Genomic DNA, 20,803 nt, shown 5'->3' with positions numbered 1-20,803 from the left:
TTACATAAATTATCTAAAAATTAGTTTGATCATTAAATAGGTCATTGGGACGATTTTTAGTACAGTTGTAGATCTCTATTTCTTCTAGAATATTCATGATTCTACTTTTAGGCACAGTATGCAGTATTTTAAGGGACGAATCTATGTTGTTGACCATATGTTTATTCTCAATTAAGCGTTTGCTAAAGGTAGACGTATTGCTCTCTCTCTGCCTGGTGTGTTCTTTAAACCTGTCGTTAAATGTTTTTTAAGAAATATTATATGACTGTGAATCCCAACCATGAGAAGTTAACTAAAAGTTTTCTTCCCCTTTGAATAAACTTGAACTATAAGGCACTTGCTCTGCTTCACTTTTCACCGGTCGTCCTCTCTCGTGTTCCGTGGTAGCTATATGCTATACGTCTTCTTCGACAACCTTGTTTTCTCTTCCGATTGAAATATTCCCGTTCGTGAATATGCCATAACAGATTTCTCGGCCGAAACCGTAGTAGTTGCATACCGGTTCTTGTGGATAACTGTGTTTAAGAAGCTGTTGCTTGTAACGTATAGTCTCTTATCCAACAGAAAACTAAAGTAATGCTCTTCTCGATGGATAACTGTCAAAATCATGTGTTCTTTCTTAAAAATGTTCTCTTGTGACGTTGGGCGCAGTGCAACTGCAAAGAAAAATCAGCAGTCACTCTTTTCTTGTGGATTTCCGTGTAACTTAGTCCATTACATTCTCCACAATGCCGCTGTCCTCATTTGGAAGCATTCCAAAGTCCCAACAAAATTTCAAACAACTTTCCACACTACATAACCGAGGAATTAGATTTCTCCATGTGAGACTATCGACACTCGAAACCGCAACGCTTTTTGTCATGGCTAATCACAACGGAAAGTAATAAACTACGTTCCCCTGCAGTAAATATTTACCATGATCTGCGCCACAAGAGTTGTGCGGACAACATCGAGTCGCAAGTTTGTTTTATATCGTTAGGGGCACGCACGTTCGGTAGACAAACTTTCTTAGAATTTGCCTATTATATCAATAAATAAGACAGCAATACACACACACGCTACTAATTGTTTTTTGTTCTCCAACACATGGTGAATTGCACAAGTCGCTGCCTTCATGTTTACGGCATAAGAGCAACTCCACAGATTATAAAATCTTTGGTTTAAGATCTTTGGCTGATGTCAACAGAGAGTATCTTTGCCCAGAAGAATTACGGTGCTTCTGCTTGTGTCAAACGAAGCTTGTAAAAAATAAAGTGCGTACTATGAACGAAACAGAATTAGAGAGGCGTAAGTATTATCTGGTTTTCTTGTCTCCTCCTGTTAATAAAGTTACGAGCGGACTAGAGACGCGGAAAGAGGCAATGAATTACTAGCGCCGAAATTGAAACTATTATCGTCTTCGCTGTTGTCACAAATATTTGGCTGTTTTATCCCATGTCACGAATTACGAGGTGTTGTGAAAAATATTTGACTGTATCTTCCGAATGTGTTAAGATTTTTGTGGTTGTTCTGTATTGGTGTGAAGATGTAACGTTACTTCTTAGTCTCTTGCTTCGAAACACGTCGTTTGTCCGCTTTTCTAATTCACTGCGTTTACAAGGGGCTTCCAAAACTGCATTTCGTAAACGGACTTAGGAATTTCGCTTCTTGTTGCACATGTAAACACTCCAATATCGATTCTAGAAATGCGGTTCTAATATTTGGTTTTCTGCGCCCACAATCTATTTTTGCGACCATGTAAACGAAAAACCGTTTCTTAAGCGTGTCTGGACTGTCAGATTTTCTGTCGTGTACTATGTCCGCTAATTTGGTGGGCGGTCGATACCAGTAGTCTGCGTTTGTGACGTCATAGTGGCGCGGCGTATTTGAAATGTATTATGTTTGGACAAGCCGTGATGGAGTACGCTGTGGGATGTTTCTCTTTCTAAATTATTCGGTAGTATTGTTAGTGTTATTGAACACCTTAAGCTCTGTTTGTGAAAAAATCGCAAGACTTAGTGGTGGTTTGTTAGTGAGTTATGATTTTGACAGTTATGAACAATATTCATTTTCGGGTTTGGAATTGTTAGTAAAGTGCGTTTTCTTGTTAATTGTGGATGTAACAGCGAAGTTCAAGAGGTGGTGGTACCTGCATGTTGCAATAGGGAATGACATGTTGAGCCTGATTAAATTCTTAAAGTTACTCGTTTTAATTACGGAACCGAGCACGTCACGTGTTACGTTTGTGGAGAAGCCATGAGACTACTTCTGTACCTCGGAGAAGGGACTAGATCTGGCGTTGAAGTCGGGATAACGTATGCCGTTGTATCCGGCATTGTTGCTTGTTCGTGAAGTTTAGTTTTGGTGTTCGGTAATGGGCGGATGACGTAATGGTTTTGCTGTCGCAATATTGCGAGACGTACGAATCGCTCGAGTTTACGTGGTAAGTATGTTTTAATAGTTTATTTTATTGTAGCATGTGTAGTTCTTGTGATTGTGTTTTTCTTGTATGCCGAAATTTGTGTTATCGCAGCATCTTATGAATTGTTTGTTTGTGTTGTTGTTGGTTATTATTTTGTAATGTGAATGGTAGGTATCGTGGAGTTTGCCTAATTTCCTAGGGCTAAGTTTTCGGTCTTAGTAATATGAGATTGTTTTGGTTTCGTGGTACTGTGGACATATCGACTGATATCGATACCGCCTTTCGTTGGTTTCGCGATTTTTCTGTCGTGTCGTTTGACTTCATTTAGTGCGGTCTCGTTCGGGAATTTGTATAGTTCAGGTTGAACTTTATAGCCCAACTGATGTTGTCGATGCCGCCTTTCATTAGTTTCAGTGGTTTCCCGGTATGTGTATTGATCTTGGTTTTAATATTTTTGTGGTGGTCATTATCTTTGTTGATGCATAAAGTTCAACTGATGTTTTCGATACCAGTTACAATTTGTTAGCTTTTAAGTTTTTCCCTTCTTTGAAGTTAATGTTTGTTATTGTTTACTAATAGTGTGAATCTGCAGTTGTTGTATTAGACTTTAGTTTCACCCACTCATCCCCCCCACTTTCCCAAGGTACTCCCGTTAGCTTCAAGATTTATTATTAAAAATTTACCCGAATCTGTACTTGACGTATTTATGTTTTTGCCACAGAAAAGTTTAAGGTTATTGGTAACTATTTTGAAATAATTTTTGTTTCATCCTGGGGCTTGGTATGACATAATTTTTCAAAGTTGACGGGTGGTATCATATGCTCTGGTTTATCCATCTAGTGGAAGCAACTTTTGTGCAGAAAATAAGTACTAGTAGTATTGCACAGATGAGGAGGTTATTCCTAAGCTTTATTAAATAGAAGAGAAGCATATACTAACATTGCTAGATGACAAGAGATTTCGGAATGGTGATATTTTCACACAGTTAATGAAAGGTGTGGCTGGAAGTAGTTACACACTAACATCTGGTCAGTTAAGGTAGGTATCTGCTTTTAGATAAAAGTAACATGTATGTTTAAATTGGATGTAACTCATTATGTTGTATTTCAGGTAACAGTGTTAAGAGTGATTTCCAAGACACCAACAAGCACAGTAGTATTAGTCGTATTAGCAGAATTGGATGTTCGGATTTTGTTTGTGATAAGATGGATATTCTCTTTTACCAAAGACTGTCATTTTTAATAATACATTGTGGTGTTAATTCCACGACATACAAAGAAGGCAACCGTTTGGCTCTTACAATGAAACAGCATTTTCGTTAATGTGATACTTTATCATGTTAAATAAAACGCTACACTGTAGATTGCTTTATTGTACAGAATCTGTAGAAACAGTTCCAACTGCCAATGTATGAGAAAATTGCTTTTTCGATATCTACAGAGTATTCTCCAAATTATGCTGTCATAACAACCAGACCTGCAACAAGTGAGTGCTGCTTATATTTGAAATTTATGTAGTTTGGAGTATTGAAATTGATTTTTGTGATTGCTAAACTGTCTTCATGGTTTAATTTTATATCTACCATCATAGCTCCGCTAACTTACCCTGTTTACACATTGTCCATATTATGTTTATTTGCGATACAGGTCTGGTAACTGTCACGTTTTGTAATAAGCCCTTGTATCTGTTATGGGAAATACAGTGTGGTGTGGTAATGTGTGGGAAATACAGTGCGGTAATTCCAGAACTAACCATGATATGGCAGAGGATGGAAATCACCAAGAAGTGATTCATTATCAAAAGCTTTAATGAAACATGGAAGCACAATACTGTTGAACAACTTGTAGGGGCACACAGACACAAAGAAAAAGAGAGAAGAATCAGAAATTGTAACATCAAAGGCGTACTACACTTACCTAGTGGTTGACGGTAACCACAAATATGTATGGATGTTGTTTGCCACCTCTGTACTTTTTATTGATGGTGAAGAACTCTTACTTGGAGAGTGGATTATGCTAGTACTTTAGCAGCCCTTGCCCACAATGTATGTACAAACCAGTTAGAGGCCAAAAGGATCATCAAAAATAATTGGTTTTGTTTTTGCGTTCATTATCTCATTGTTAAACAGATATACACTGTGAATAGTGGGAATTGTTCTGGAGATAGTAAAGTCATTAAGATTTATAGTAAAAATTGTCCATGGAACATGAAACTGACTGAGGTAAATATTTAAGTTAATCATGGACCATAAATCTATCAAGCTATTACCATCACATACAGATCAGAGCCGACATAGTTAACATCTGTGGAAAGCTCCTATACTGGCTGTATGATAATGACATCTTACTGAGAAAAAAAAAAAAAAACATCTCAGGTGATCTTCTGCCCATTAAAGATCCATACAATACATATACAATCATTACTCAGAAACACAAAAGTTATTGTACGACTTAAAAAGGCTAAATTCCTGGGGCTCTGGATAGACAACACACTCCAATGGAATATCCACAAAGATAAACCACTGTGTAAAATGAGTAGCATATGCTACAACTTCAGAGTTATTGTCAAAAATGTGACTTGATTCGTATTAAAACTATGTACATTGTGCTAGTTAACTCAGTCCTCACATACAGCATTCATTTCTGGAGGTCGAAACATAAGAAGATACTTGTTATGCAAAAATGAACTGTCAAGATGATAATTAGAGTATCACCACATACATCTATCTACCAAGCCAGTCTTTAAAGAATGGGTATGTTACTTGACTCATACATATACATTGTAGAGACTGTTTCATTTATGAATAAAAATTTCCCTCTTTAAAACAGCAATGTGCATGATCATCATGCCTGCAATTATGGCAGCATTCGTCTAACAAATCAGAGCCTAAGTAAATGCCATGACAGTGTGAGGGTCAATGGAGGCATCCGATCGCACCCATCTGCTTTGACCCATGACGTAAGGGCGTTCTGATGTGTGATGTCTTTATGGCATGGGGTTTAGTTTATGAGTTGGTTGTGTTTCTAGATACGGAAGTGTCCGATCACGCCCGTCTGCTTTGACCCATGACGTCACAAATATGGTGGAAACAAAAACAAACACACACACTTTCCACAAGAAGCCTAATGACACTAACGGGACAAGCATGGGAAATGTGGTGTTTTGGGTGGGGGGCAAACTAAATATAAACAAATTTAGACGCCTTGCGTAGCTACAACGTGTAAGTGAAGACAGCCATGCCTGAATACCCACCCACCTCCCCAGGGGTCATAACCCCTGCAACCCATACAAGATAAAGATGCTTCAGTAGCTGATTAGTGTTTTTTGTCTTTTTTAAAAAAAATCTCACGAGATAGAACGAACAGATCAGAAAGATAAATATAATAAACTAAAACAGAAATTGGAGGAAACGGATAATTAAAATAAGTAATAAGTGTTTTTAAATTAAAAAAAAAAAAGTCTCACGAGATAGAACGAACAGATCAGAAAAGTAAATAAAATAAGATAAAACAGAACTGGAGACAGCCACACTCAAACCAAACTCCGCGGCGTCATGACGTAACACACGAAAACACCCTTACGTCACGGGTCAAAGCCGACGCGTGGGATCGGACGCTTCTGTTGACCCCGTCTTGTTGTGTTTGATGGTACCCTCAGGTGTTTTGTGTGTGTGTGTGTGTGTGTGTGTGTGTGTGTGTGTGTGTGTGTGTGTGAGAGAGAGAGAGAGAGAGAGAGAGAGAGAGAGAGAGAAAGAGAGAGACCAGGGACTGTTATATGTAGCAGTGTTGAAAGGACAACCTTTCATGCTCCATTAGACTGGTACCTGATTTGAGAAATCTAGGTAGGCCATGAGAGACATTGTTTTGATGACTTACTATTTATATTATAGGTCCTCTATCAGTTTTTGTGTACATGAGACTGGGGTGGGTGAAAGGGCGATGTTGGATTGGTTTTCTTTTTGTAGGGAAGTTGTTTGGAGTATGTGAAGTGTAGGGGTAAGTTGGGTGGGGCAGGGAGGGGGTGTGGTTGACATAGATAAATCGCCGTTTGGAAAGAGGAAGGATGGGAGGGGTAAGTCTCCTGTTGGCTTATGGGTGTTACAGCTGTTATTTCAGGGGAAATAAGTGAGATGGTTTTTCGTCATACAGGGTTTTGGAAAAGAGGGGTTATGATCATTTAGTTGTAAACCATAGTTTAGAGTTTAAAAATTAAGAAACTGGGGCATGTGTTGGTACAATAAAGGAATTTTGGGAGGCAGTTAAATCAGTCATAGGCAGGGGGAAGTGGCATTCCTCTAACCTGCAATCTCATAAGATGATTATTGCTGGGAGAAGAGCATCCCTGGGGATTATTGTAACTTTTTTTTAGGGCAGTGAGTAAGATGTACAGGCAAAGGACGGTTAGTTCAGGGGGTTTGGTATGGGGTGGGGTGGGGGGTGGGGGTTGTGGTTAATGTTTGTGGATTTTGGTGAGTGGCTGGGTTGGGGGGGGGGGTTATGACTATGGTGCAGAGGATATTTTTTGTCGCAGCTGTTTTTAGTTGTAATGTGTGATAGAGTTTTGTTTATTTTGTGGTTTTTATTTGTTGGCTGTTTTTTTTTTTGGGGGGGGGGGGGGAGGAGGTTGGGTGGTGGTAGGTTGTGGATTGTTTGGAAGTTTTTTTATTTGTGTTTTCCTCTGTGTGTGTGTGTGTGTGTGTGTGTGTGTAGTGCCGGAATTTGTTAGTGGTAAGTAGTCTTTTTTTTTTTTTTTTTTTTTTTTTTTTTTTTTTTTTTTTTTTTTTTTTTGTTCACGGGTTGTGATGTTTTGTGGTGGTTTTAAGGTGTTGTGGGTTTGGTTTTATTTGTCACAGTTGTAGATGTTTGTTTGTCGTATTGTCAGCTGTGGTTAACCTGTATAGGTAAAGGAAAATGTTTGATTCAAATTTTTGTCGTTATAAGTGTGTATGTTTTGGTATCATCAGCAGCGGTTGACATATATAGATTAAGGGAAATGTCAGGTTCCAATTTTTGTTGTATTAGGTGTTGTTTTTGTGGAATCGATAGTTCTGGTTGAGTTATATAGGTCAAGGGAAGTGTGCATTTCCAATTTTTGTAGTTGTAGATGTTTTTGTGGTATTGGCACTTGTGGTTGAGCTATATAGGTGAAGGGAAGTGACAGATTCCTGTGAATTTTGTGGGTGTAGCAGAATGTGGGAAGTTTGTGGTGTTTATCATCATGTTGTGTGGTTTGGGGTCATGGTATGCATCTTTGTGTTTATATTTTGCTTGTCCCCACCCTAAAACCCCCAATTTCCTGCGCTTGTCCTGTTAGTTTGATTATATTTTTGGAGGAAGATGATTATGTTTTATTTACATGTATTTTCATGTTTGTTGCCATGTTTATGAAGTGATATTGGAGACATTGTGAATGATCATTTCTGCAACATTGATGATGTCATGGGTCAAAGCAGAAGGGCGGAATTGGACGCTTCTGTAATCCCCAGTGTGACACACATAGGTAGCGTACTTTATTATAAATTATCTTGCTCAGTCAAAAGCAATAAAAATATTCAGGAAGAATGTTATAAATATAATGCTCCAGCATTCCAGTATAATGCTCCAGTGCCGTTTTCATTATGTAGGTGACTTTATGTAGACCAGCTTATGTCCCATATAACTTTAATTTTGTCCAAAACATATTAACCATGAATGTGCTGTTAGTTGAATAGCAATTATTATTCTGATTACAAAAGTATTTTAAAGTTGAAATTGCTGCATAGAAACTATTGTAATGCAAATGTATGTGTATTCTGTCGTTTACCTTACATATGTATCTAGGAATCTATGTGACAAAAAAGTTTATGCTCTATGATTTTGTGGACAAATAAATAAAAAATACGATAAAGTTCTGCTTTGTAGTACAAATGGCTTACAGAAGGAGTGAAAAGTCCATTTTCTTTTAGTGCCAGAATTACTGTGCACATTTTTACAGTTTCACACAGTTGTAGTGGAAGTTTATCATTTGGTACTCACACAATTTGAACTGATCAGTGAATGTATTGCAGAATGTTTCTCACTTATTGCAGGTTCTGTCTATGAAAGCAGTAGATCTCATATACCACTGTAGCTCAAGTTTGAGGATAAGGCACCTTTTTTAGCAGAAAGGTGAATTTGTTAAAGCAACCTAATGTAAATGACAGTTTAGCGAGTGTCCTCATTTTCAGTGTATAAAAGAAAAAAGTCTAAGCATTCAGCTGCTCTGTGAAGGGACTGAGGGTTGTTGCCGTAATGATTTAAAAACAATTTTCATAAATTGGTGTCAGATAGCAGGTTACAAAAATAAATGAAAATGTAAGTACCTTTCTCAACACAAAAAAAGAGTGTTGCTAGCTGTTGCAATGGAGCTTTTGTTATAATAGATACAGGGTGTTCTAGTGACATACCATTGTGGTGTTTTTGTTACCCAGTTATTGTGAAATTGGTAAGATCTTAGGAATTTTGTTAATTTCAGTCCTACTGATGGAAATTAGTAATGCACGAGTTATGAAATCATATAGGTAAAAGGCAGTACCAATTTGGAATAATTATGTATATTAAAACTACGTAGTATGGATAACGTTATAACAGTGTTTCATTGGCTCACTGGAGAAATCTGTAATGACATATGAATCATTTTATAAAGTGCCTCATTACCGGTTATAAGTGTGATATCAGTACAGTGCTAATTTCTGTCAACTGTGTTACAGACTATCAGAAGAATTTGAAACAGACAGACAGTGGGAGTAGCAACTGCTAGAGAATATGCAGGAAAGGCATGCAGAAGAGACAGAACAGCTGGTGACTATTTCCTTATGTGTCCTTCAGTCTCTGTGGAAGGAACAACCGGCCCAATTTCATGCCTTACCCATGTACCTCACAGTTCTTTGCCCAACCTGGCTTTTTTCCACCAACATTCCCTACTCTGGCTTCATCTCCTCCTCCGTCAGTGTGCAGTTCCCTATCAACACCAGTTCCCAATCAGAAACAATGGCCACATAATCATGTTGTAATATGAAACATGATAATAAATAAAGTACTTGCTGAAAAAACTTCTCTTTTATTTGGTAACTGTCCCAAATTTGATCCGATTTACAGATCATTATACTATATTACTTAGTGTACAAAATATGTGATGGCCAGAAACAGTCTGAAGAGATTGTAAGAGTGTTGCCGTATATATTGTGCTGAGAAGTAATTGTTCAGAAAAAAAATTCCGATACATTGCACCGCTTCTGAGCTAATGAGCATTGAAGTTAATCAGGCTGTTGTGGGGACAAGTCAGGTGGCCCTCCCTGAGGAGAGTGTGGCCAAATATGTATTTTGTTTCAGAGATACAAAAATTGGTCATGGGATGATAGTAAGATTCGAACATAAGCCAAAGGCTGAGCAGTCTCGTGTGATATGAGAACAACTGACATTAATTGTATCTAGTGGGCCACTTGTATATGTGTACCAAACGGCCTGATTGGCTAACTTCAATGCTAATAAAGTCTGAAACGGTGCAACATGTCATTTTTTTAACAATCATTTCTCAGCACGCCATATCCTTACAAGCTTTTCAGACTGTTTCTGACACTCTGTATGGTAAAGCTTCAGATTGGGTGTTGTCTAACAGCAGTTCAGTTTTAAGCAGTACTACATAAGGGTTATTATCCAATGCTTTAGTAAGTAAGTACTTTATGATAAACTAAAACCTTAGTCAAATTCTTCTTAATGAAAAGTTGTAAGCACACTATCTTCTCTTGTCACTTCAGCAAGTAGATTCACTGGGCCCACATTATTGAGCCAGGTTTTTTTTTTTTTTTTTTTCGAAACTGGTCTTTGTGTTGTAATGGCATTGTGGAGAACATTACAAGCAGAAACAAGCTGATGCACAAATTCATAGTTTGTGTGTATAAATTAAGGAAGACACGTCCTGCAAACTTTGACAGCCAAAACATTTTCCACAGCAATTCTGGTGCAGCTCAAGTAAACACCAAAACTTCCTTCTTCAACTGAAACAGTACTCCCTAAAGTTTTATCCGCCAAAATAGGTGTTAGGAATCGAGCTTCATTTACAAGTGGGAACTTTGGCATGACAGTCCCATTGGTTGTGCATGGTGCCAAAGAAATTTGTTAGTAGGCATTATTACAGTGTTCGAAATTCAGTCTTTTAAGTACCTTAACTGAGCAATAACTTTGAATGTAATTGAAATTATCACACACACACACACACACACACACACACACACACACACACACACACACACACACACACACACACACACACACACACACAGAGAGAGAGAGAGAGAGAGAGAGAGAGAGAGAGAGAGAGAGAGAGAGAGAGAGATGTCATTAGAAATTCATTTCCGTGTATGATAATGACACTTATATGAAAATATTTTTTTAAAATAAAGTCTCAAGATGTCTTTCGAGCAGCTACATTTTTCACAATTAGCCTTCCTTGAAGAATTTCTAATAACAGTTTCTTGCTTATGTGGAACTGTTTCTACATTTGATGTAAGATAATTCACGATGAGTTAATATTGATGTATATTTTTGACAGTGTGTTGTACACCAATGAGCCAAAACATTATGGTCAGCTGCTTAATAGATTGTTTGTCAATCTTTGGAGCAAAACACATCAGTGGTTCTGCACATCAGGGATCCAAGACTTCGTTGGTAGATTTGTGGAGGTATGTGTCATTAAATGTCTGTGCATTGGTCATGTAATTCACGTAAATAACGGGCCACTGATTTGCGTACACGGTGATGGCGCCCGATAGCGACTCGAGTGGGTTTCGTAGGTTCTACAGCGGGTGAATTTGATCACTGAGGCATCAATGTGAGTTCACTTCAATGCTCCTCAAACCAATGCAGAAAAAACAGTTCTGGATCCGAGATAAGCACAGTTCTACTGTGACATCACCATTGGGAAGACATCAAGCATGAAGGGATGCAGGTGGTTCACAGCTGTCAGTGTGTCTTCAATTAATACCACAGGCCCCACGCAAAAGCACAAGAATGTCTCCCATAGCATAATAATACTGCTTCCATCAGCCTGCATCCATGGCACACTGCACGTTTCAAGCTGCCATTCTCCTCTATGACAGGGTTTGTGGAGACGACCATTGACCTAGTGTAACAAAAATGTGAGTCATCCAAAGAACCAACCTGTTTCCATTGACCAGCGGTCAAATCCCGATGGACCTGTGTCCACTGCAATCATAATTGATAATGTCATTAGGTCAACATGTGAAGTAGAGCCCCATATTCAACAGTGTGAGATGAATGGTGTGCTCCAAAACACTTGTGCATGCACCAATATTCTGCTCTTTCGGCAGCAATGCCACAGATCACCATCTATCCTACTGTACAGAGCAAACCCCCAAATACCACATTTTCTGAAGAATCAAGAGCTCCAACCATTTAGCACCTATTGGTAGTTTTACTGTCCTACCTCTTTCTGTAAATGCTCACAACAGTAGCACATGAACATTTGACTAGCTTCACAATTTCCAAGACACTCATTCACAGACTCTGCGTTATAATAACCTGTCCTTTGTCAAAGTTGCTTATCTCAATGGATTTCCCCATTTGCAGCACATGTCTTCACTAGGGTCATCCCCTCTCCGTGTCTGCCCAACTTACCTGTTTTCGTTACCAAACACTGCCAGGTGGTAGCCAATGTTGTGGTGGACAGTGGTCATATTGTTTTGGCATATTGATGTAAGTGACTCTTGTCACTTTACTGGACAAATATTATAGCCATTCACAAGGGAGTACAACTGTGGATCTGAAAGTTAGACACTAAGGAAATCTTACTTACAGCTGTATCAACTATTGGTAATCTACTAGACATAACTATATCTTACCTTTGGCATCAGCCTGCTCACCATTTTATCGAGTTCTGAATTACTCAATACTGATGTCTCATGTGTGTATCTGATATGACAGATTTTAATGTTTCTAGAACTGTCCAAAGGAAATCTTTCTTGTAGCTAATTTTATTATCTCTTTGTGTATTTGACAAAACATATATGTATCAATAATGGCAGTCAGCAACGGCCTGAGTTACAACGGATGTCCAGCATTTTCTGTTGAAGAATTCTGCTTATTCCTCCTGCAGAGTTAACACAGAAATGTGTGTGCCGTGTATTGTTCCTACGACCTGCGGGAATCCAGTATGATAGAGAACTTGTTGCTAATTTTCTCTTATTCCTCAGTATCTGGTATTTTTATAAATTTCATCAGCAATTCACTGTTCACTGCATTAACAAAAGAATACAGCTATTTCTGCACAGAGCTTTTATGCATACCTAACTGATTGACAACTACTCTGTATTCTTCACCCCTTGCTAATTTATAAATGGCTATTGCCATTTCTTCTCTAATGCAATGGCTCACAAATACTGTGGCTGGTAGTAATACATATGTGAAGGAATGTCTCTTTCCTCTTGCAGAAGTTTCACAGCCATTAGTATTCATTAAAATGCTGGAGTGCAGTACCATTCCATCAGTTTTCACTGGACTATTTCTCTGACAATGTGGGCGATCTTGGGTGGTGCAAAAGACCAGCCTCGGATGGAATAAATTTGATACATATGATTCTCATATGTCGCTTTTTAAATAACTCCCTCCTCCATATAATTTCACTCACGTGTGTTAAATATTCATATTCCTTCTCCATGAGAAACATCACAAATACACCAGTTAAATTGTTTACCTATACCGAAGCTGCCATTATGTTGACTAGAGTTTTAACTGCAAAAGCTGTTTGTCTTAGGCTGTGTGTGTAAAATAAATAATGTTTGGAAAACCAATGTTCAAAATCAGAACTGGACATATTCGTCATACCTGCAACAAGCTTATTTTTTTTTTGTCCGTCAGTTGCTGTTTTTTTCTTGAAAGTATCAGTTTTAGGCAATGCTGCCACTCTTTATATCATGTCTTATAGTTACGGAGTTAATGTCATAATGAAATTATTACTTCACTGCCATATATTCGACAGTGAACTGTGAATTACAGTGAGCTGGAAGTTCCATTATGACAGGTTGCTCTGTAACTATGACATATGATCAAAAGATGAGTGACATTTCCCAAAGCCAGTAATTTGGAAATAAAAAACCGGATCAGCAAAACCAATTCATGCCGTAACATGTAAAAGACAATTCAGGATAAACTGTTTCCGAAATTTAGTTTCCATTCTCTGGAAGTTGGGTTGCACATAATACATAGAACCAGCAGCAGACACATCCCCTTTTGTTTCCATCATACCTCTTGCTGAGTGCTGAGAACATTGCTCCACAAAACACGTAAGTACACCATTGACCCTGATCTAGACACTTTCCCAAAGAATGGATTTAATCTGTGTTTATTTCGGTTGTTAAGAAATAAGTTAATATCTCTAATGTGCACCATCTCCAACAATTTGTAAAACCCCATAAATTCAAAATGTCTTCTAAACCACATTTTCTTTATAACAGGTTGACTGGGGTGAATTTCTGAAACAACTGAGGAACAGAGATGATATATTAGAAATTTGGTATCATTTCTGATAATTGAAAATAATTAGTTTAACATATCATGTTTTATTGGTGATTAATACATTTTCTCCATATTGTTGGCACAGAAGTCTTGAGATCTTAAAATTCCTGATGGGTGCACAAAAAAATAGGTTCTTTTATATTACAATTTCTTAACATTAGTAGTAAAAGTTGCATGTGGTTGTGTCCACAATTGTCAGACTAATTCCACACTTTCAAATGATTATCCTTAAAGTAAAATAGATATAGGCACAATATAGCATGTGCATGATACAAAATCAAGTTTCCCTGCCTTACTTTTCCAGCCAAGCACATACAAAAACAATCTCTCACAGCTCACTAATAAGAACAAAGATTACATGCACATCAAAAAGATTCTTTCACATAAAAAATTTTAATGTCTAAGACTTCAAATGCAAATAAAATTTAATAAGTAAATTTCAAAATAAATCCACTATACAAAAAATAATGAAGTTATTTGAATAATGAAATTACTAATATTATTGATTGTATTGTTTGATAAAGTTATGAAGTCTTTTGGTTAATCCTTTTCATCACTGTATCAGCAAGCACTACATATAATGAAAGATGAGCTATTGATCAGTTTCATGAGAAGGTGAAATTTTGAACTCTATTTACAATCAGTAAATGTCCCCTTACAGAAAAACTCAAAGATTGTAGTAACAGTGAGTGTAAGGTGAATTTTAGATGTATTAGTAACCTGTAAATACTAGGTCCTTTTTCCCCTTCTTTTAGAGGACTGCAGTAGATATGATGATGTATCCATACTTTTCTTATTACACTTTACTAATGTTGTATTTTAGTCTTGCATAAAAAGCTTTTCATATTTTTTTGTATTATTGTCACTGCATGCATGCTGAGAGTTGACTAACCTAACTGATTTCCTCAGTAATGGTGAAATATAGGCTTCTCCTCCTTTCTTGTGGATTGAATTCATAACCTGATAGTTCATTAACAGACACTATACTATTGATATGAACTTGAAGAGTTTGCATATTTATTACTTCCAGAACACATCACGATGGTCAGCTTCTTATAGCATCTTTGCATATAGTTTACACAACACATGTTGTCAACTATATGTGTCAGACATTCACAGTGATAATATACTTCAAGAACATTTTGTAACAGTCTCATGACCCTTATCTTTACACACATTGGGCCCCCCAAGAATCATAGTTTGAAAGAAAAGTATCAATTATGAGTGGTTCTCAAAGTGAAACACAATGAAGATGACGACAGAATTATCAAATGCAGATTGGTTAGTACAGTTTATGTGTATATGTAAATTCATGAAGACGAGTAAATAAATAGGGTTATAAAACAAATTAATTGTGGATTTTGACTAGTAGTAGTGAAAAGATGTTAACCTGTTGGTAACTAGACACAGATTTGCATGCTAATATCGTCTTGTGTTGATGACTGAACACTGACTTTGATAGATACTAGGCACGGGATGTGGAAATATTGACTAGTGGTTCTATATATAAACAAGTGTATAAATAACTAGTGAAATCCATAAATACATATTGCTGTATAATGAGATAAAGGCCAGAATTAATGGTAGTAAACTAAGTGGTAATACAGCTTAAGTGTATGTAAAATTAACAGTTAGACAGACTGTTTTGTTAATTCCAAGTATGCATCTGTGGGGATTTGTGTCATGTAAGTTTCTCTGTTTTTTAAGACACTCTACCTATGTGTGACTCCACCACCACCACCACCACCACCACCACCACCACCACCACATATACTCCAGTCACCACATGACTTCAACCTCAAATGCTATTAACACTTTGATGGCAGAGTGACATAGATGGTAACTTGTCTGTTATATTTTATGTGCAGTGTAGGTTATTTGATTATTGGTGTTATCTTGGGATTTTGAACACTCGGTGACCGCAATCTGTCAATCAGCATTTGTCTTCTATGCCGTTCAACAGGGCACAGTATGTAGAGTTTTCAGTGCCATTGAAGACAACGTGTGATCTCAACTCCTCTGGGTGAGGACTACCTTCTAGGTTTTTACAAAGACAGTGAATGTAGCGTTTTCCCATAGGTACACAACAGATACACATAACAGAGACTTGAGTCATCAATAATGTAGTGGTTGTGAGGTGAAGAATGTTCGGAATGCATTTTTCCCGTGGGAAGAAAGTTCCTTGAAGGTTTTTTTTACAAAGAGTGGAAATGAGAAAATCTGTGGGCACAAGATGAGGTGAATAAGGCAGGTGCAGAATGACTTCCCAACCCAACTCCTATATAGTGTTTTTTTTGTCAGTCTAGCAGAATGCGAGCAGGTGTAATTGTGGAGTAGCACCACTTCATGCAGTCTTGCTCCTTGTTGTTCTTGGATTGCATATGCAAGTCATCTCAGTTGTTGATAATAAATGTGAGCAGTGATAGCCACACCTCAGGGAAGCCAAGTCATGGTACACGACATCATCATACAGTACTCAGGCAGGTGATTTTTGAACCTTCCCATTGCATACAAATGTCACACAGTGGTGGAATGATCACATTTCATCATATTTCCTCGTTCTCAAGTACACTGGCATGGATCGTGGTGGATTAATGTGTGTAAATGATCTTCATATCCTGAAGGTCTTCCTGAACATGGAGAGTCACTAATGTCAAAATGACCATCTTTAAAATGAGAAAACCATTTTCTTACCACGCTCTGTCTATTGGCATATGTTTCTGTCTATTGTTGTCAGACCTCCGTTGAACTCAAAAAGAAGAATACATCAGAAATGTTCAGGTTTCTCCACCTGGCACTCCCATGTTGTAGCATCCATAGCTCCACTCACTATCTCCCAATGACAAAATGGATGTTAAGTAACTGTAATTGGTTTAATTAAGGATAAAAACAGCCAACTAGTTACATAAATTTTATTCCTGTGACCTGGTTTTGATACCAACCAAGGGTATCTTCATAAGAATAAGTTAATTACATATATTCACATTGCCTGGAGATATATTAAAACTGTATGAACTAAAGTGCTAAAGTAAAATAATTTAAAGTTATCTTGGAGATCCATCATTAAAAAGGCCTTCTAAAGTAGGCAGCACATTCTTACGTTCTAGTACAACTTGTACACACATAACCGTTGAATCTGCCCACTGAGACTGCACTGTGAGCAACTGTGGATGTTGGGAGAAACAATCTGGTTTGTGGGGGTAAGGAGGAGGCTGGGGCAGGGGGGGGGGGAGAGGTAGGAGGGTAGGGGTGGGTGGTGGTAAAGTGCTGCTTGTGGGAACATACAGGGACGGAGGCGTGGAGGAGGGGGGGCGGATGGGGCAGCAGAAAAGGAGAGAAGTAAAAAGACTGGGTGTGCTTGAGTAATAGAGGGCTGTGTAGTGCTGGAGGGGGGAGGGGGGGACAGGGAAGGGGATAGGAGGGTGAAAGACAATGACTAAGGAAGGTCGACGCTAGGAGAGTTATGGGAACAGAGGATATCTTGCAGGGAGAGTTCCCAGCTGCCAGCTGTGCAATTCAGAAAAGTGGGCATTGCTGGGAAGAATCCATATGGTGAGCAGGTTAGTGTTCCCATCAGTTGGGCGATTGAGCTGTTTCTTGGCCACAGTCTGTCAGTGGCCACTCATACGACAGATGGCTTGTTGGTTGTCATGTCCACATAGAATGCAGCACAGTGGTTGCAGCCTACCTTGTAGATCACATGACTTGTTTCACAGGTAGCCCTGCCTTCGATGGGATAGATGATGCTTGTGACTGAAACAGAGTAAGTGGTGGTGGGAGGATGTATAAGATAGGTCTTGTATCTGGGTCTGTCGCCGGGATATGAGTGATGAGGTAAGGGATGGAGCAGGCATGGATGAGGCTATTGTGTAGATTTCATGGACCACAGAATACCACTGTGCGAGGGCTGGGAAGGATAGTGAATAGGATATCCCTCATTTCAGGGCATGACAGTGGGTAGTCGAAACTCTGGCAGGGAATGTGATCCAATTGCTCCAGTCCCAGGTAGTACTGAGTCATGAGCAGAATGCTTCCCTGTGGCCAGATAGTGGGGTTTTGGAAGGTGGTGGGTGACTGGAGAGATAAGGCACAGGAGATCTGTTTTCGTGCAGGGTTAGGAGGGTAGTTTTGGTCTGTGAAGGTCTCAGTGAGACCCTAATTATATTCAAGAGGGACTGCTCACCACTACAGACGCAATTGCCACAGTTGGCTAGGCTTTATTGCAGGGACTTATTGGTTTGGAATTGGGGACAACTGTGGATGTGGTGTTGCTGGTGGTTGGTAGGTTTCATATAGATGGAAGTACTGATGCAGCCATCTTTGAGGTGGAGGTCAACAGCAAGGAAGGTGGCTTTTTGGATTGAGGAGGACCAGGTGAAGTGAATGGGGGAGAAGGTGCTCAGGTTCTGGAGGAATAGGGTGTTGTCATGCTTGATCCAGATCATAAAGACGCTGTCAGTGAATCTGAACCAGGTGGGGGTTTGGGATTCTGGGTACATAGGAATAATTTCTCTAGATGGCCCATGAATAGGCTGGCACAGGATGCTGCTATGCCAGTGCCCATTTGTGTACCCTGAATTTGTTTATAGGTGAGGCCTGCAAAGGAGAAGTAATTGTGGGTGATGATATAGTTGGTCTTGGTGCCCAGATAGGTGATTGTAGATTCGGATGAGTTGGGTGTTGGAAAGGCAGTGTTCAATAGCAGCAAAGCCATAGGCATTAGGGATGTTAGTGTAAAAGGAGGTGGCATCAATAGTGACGAGCAGGGCTCCGTGTCTTAAAGAAACAGGAACAATATGGTATTTAGCAGTATGTCATTTTCATAATACGGGGTGTTTGAAAAAGAACTCCCTAGTTTTAATGTGTCCTAGAATCTGTACAACGTGACATACACTGTTCTAGTTTGTGGTGTTTGATTCATCAACTCTTCCAAGTTTGGCTCCCCTGTGGTTGGCAGGTCTGCTTCACTTTGAGATGGCACCAGTGCTGTTTTTTTCCTCTGTTCCCTCAGTTCCATGCATGCATGCATGCAGCACAGTGCAGAGCAACTGAGCAACAATGTGTGCTCTGCATCAGAAAGTGCAGTGTGTTATTTAGCTTGTAAAAACTGAGTCAGTTATAACAGTGAAACATAATTTTAGCCTTCAGAAAAAACTATCTGTCATTGGCTAAAATTTTTCAAGGAAACTGGTAGTGTTTTAAAAGTAAAATCCACCAGGTAGACCGAGAACTTCTGAAGATGTTGTTGAATATATCCGTGTTTCATGTGTTCGGAGTCCGAAGAAGTCATTGGCCAGACGTGGTCTACAATCAGGAGTGCCTAAAGGAACTGTGTTTGATGTTGTGTGTAAAAGACTTAAGTTGCACGCCTACAAATTGCAACTGTTATGCGAAATAAAACCTACTCAGGAAATGGAGAAGTATGAGTTTGCTGTTGACTTTCTACACAGCATTGATGATGATGTCAAGATCAGAGACATCAGTCATTCACGTGAAAGAATCGTCGCGGCGGTTGGGACAGTTACAACTGAAATGTTGGTGAATACATGGTGAGAATTGGAATATCATCTTGACGTGTGCAGGGCAACAAATGGATTCCACATTGACGTCTGCTAACATTAAACAAAACGAAGAAATTATCTTTCATGATATGTACTCATTGATGTAACTTTTCATTAATTTCCCCCATTAAATTTATACTTAAAACTGGGGAGTTCTTTTTCAAACACCGTGTATTGTCATTATTCTATCCTAGATTTTTCATTGTTTGGTTTTAGTGTTGACTTTAGAAGATAACCTCAACTTATTTGATGTGAGCACTTCATGTTTTTATTATATCTCCATACAATGTGAATCTATGTAACTGCAACTTATTCTGATGATGGTATCCTTTATTGGTATCGAAACCAGATCAATGCAATAAAATTTCTGCAACTGATTGGCCATTTTATCCTTCATTAATATATATATAACAAAAATCTCAGAAAGTTCATGATCAGTTTACTTGAAAGAATTACTTGATGATAAACATTAATACAGGTATAAGCTATATTTTTTTAAACAAGTGTGTTCAGCTTTTCATTTAAAACTGACTTCAAGAAGGAGAATGCTGTGCTGTGAAAATGTGCAGTTTTGTTTTGGTTTTCATTCTCACTAACAGTTTTAACTGCTGTAGCAGGGCATTTAAACCATTAGACAAATCGCTTCCCCTATTTATATTCCTTCTCCTTATTCATAATTTTGCACAAAAATTCTACACAGCAATATGCTGTGGTGTTTTCTTCCTCACAGTCAGTTTTCACAAAAAAACATGAAAGTTGTATTAGGGCTTATCAGCTTATGGTTAGAATCTGAACTGTCCAAAACTGGCACTCTTATGCATTCACTGATTAAAACTATACGAAATACTGTCGTTGAAACTATTATCTACACAGATCCAGAAGCCGGAGAAGTCTCCTACATACCGCATATGCTATTGTTTCTAACCGATTTACCCAGAGAGAGAGAGAGAGAGAGGGGGGGGGGGGGAGATAAGATGGGAAGGGAAGGGAGGGGAGGGGGAAGGTGATTTGGATATGTATCCAGTTCCCATTCATCTTTAGCAATTGTGAAGCACTGCCGAGTTTGCATGAAAAGTGTAATGTCACATTTGTAGTTTCTTTCCCGATTTCGTCAATAATTCATGTCAAAGAAATTGTTGCTCATTATTCTGCAGTATCTGTTGCTCGATCCTTCAGAGCACTGGTCGCCAAACTTATGAAGCTTCTTAGCTACATTACCGCTTTTAAATCCTTCTGTGAGCTACCAAAAGAAACTAGCACAGAAATAGTCAATTTTTTATATTACATTTGTT

General features: G+C 38.5%; 1 protein-coding gene across 2 annotated transcripts in view; it reads left to right on the top strand.

Annotated features, from left to right (window-relative positions):
- The first annotated feature begins 1,209 nt into the window (after nucleotides 1-1,209).
- LOC126215331 (DNA topoisomerase 2-binding protein 1-like) overlaps nucleotides 1,210-20,803 on the top strand; it is a 121,155-nt gene continuing 101,561 nt past the window's right edge. For both annotated transcript variants that reach the window (XM_049942013.1, XM_049942014.1), the window contains exon 1: nucleotides 1,210-1,287. In XM_049942013.1, the coding sequence (XP_049797970.1) occupies nucleotides 1,263-1,287 (25 nt within the window). In that variant the 5' untranslated portion in view covers nucleotides 1,210-1,262. The remainder of the gene's footprint in view (nucleotides 1,288-20,803) is intronic.

This window comes from Schistocerca nitens, chromosome 12 (assembly GCF_023898315.1).
Source record: "Schistocerca nitens isolate TAMUIC-IGC-003100 chromosome 12, iqSchNite1.1, whole genome shotgun sequence".
Classification (NCBI taxonomy): Eukaryota; Metazoa; Arthropoda; class Insecta; order Orthoptera; family Acrididae; genus Schistocerca; species Schistocerca nitens.
This window is presented reverse-complemented; position numbering and strand designations above follow the sequence as displayed.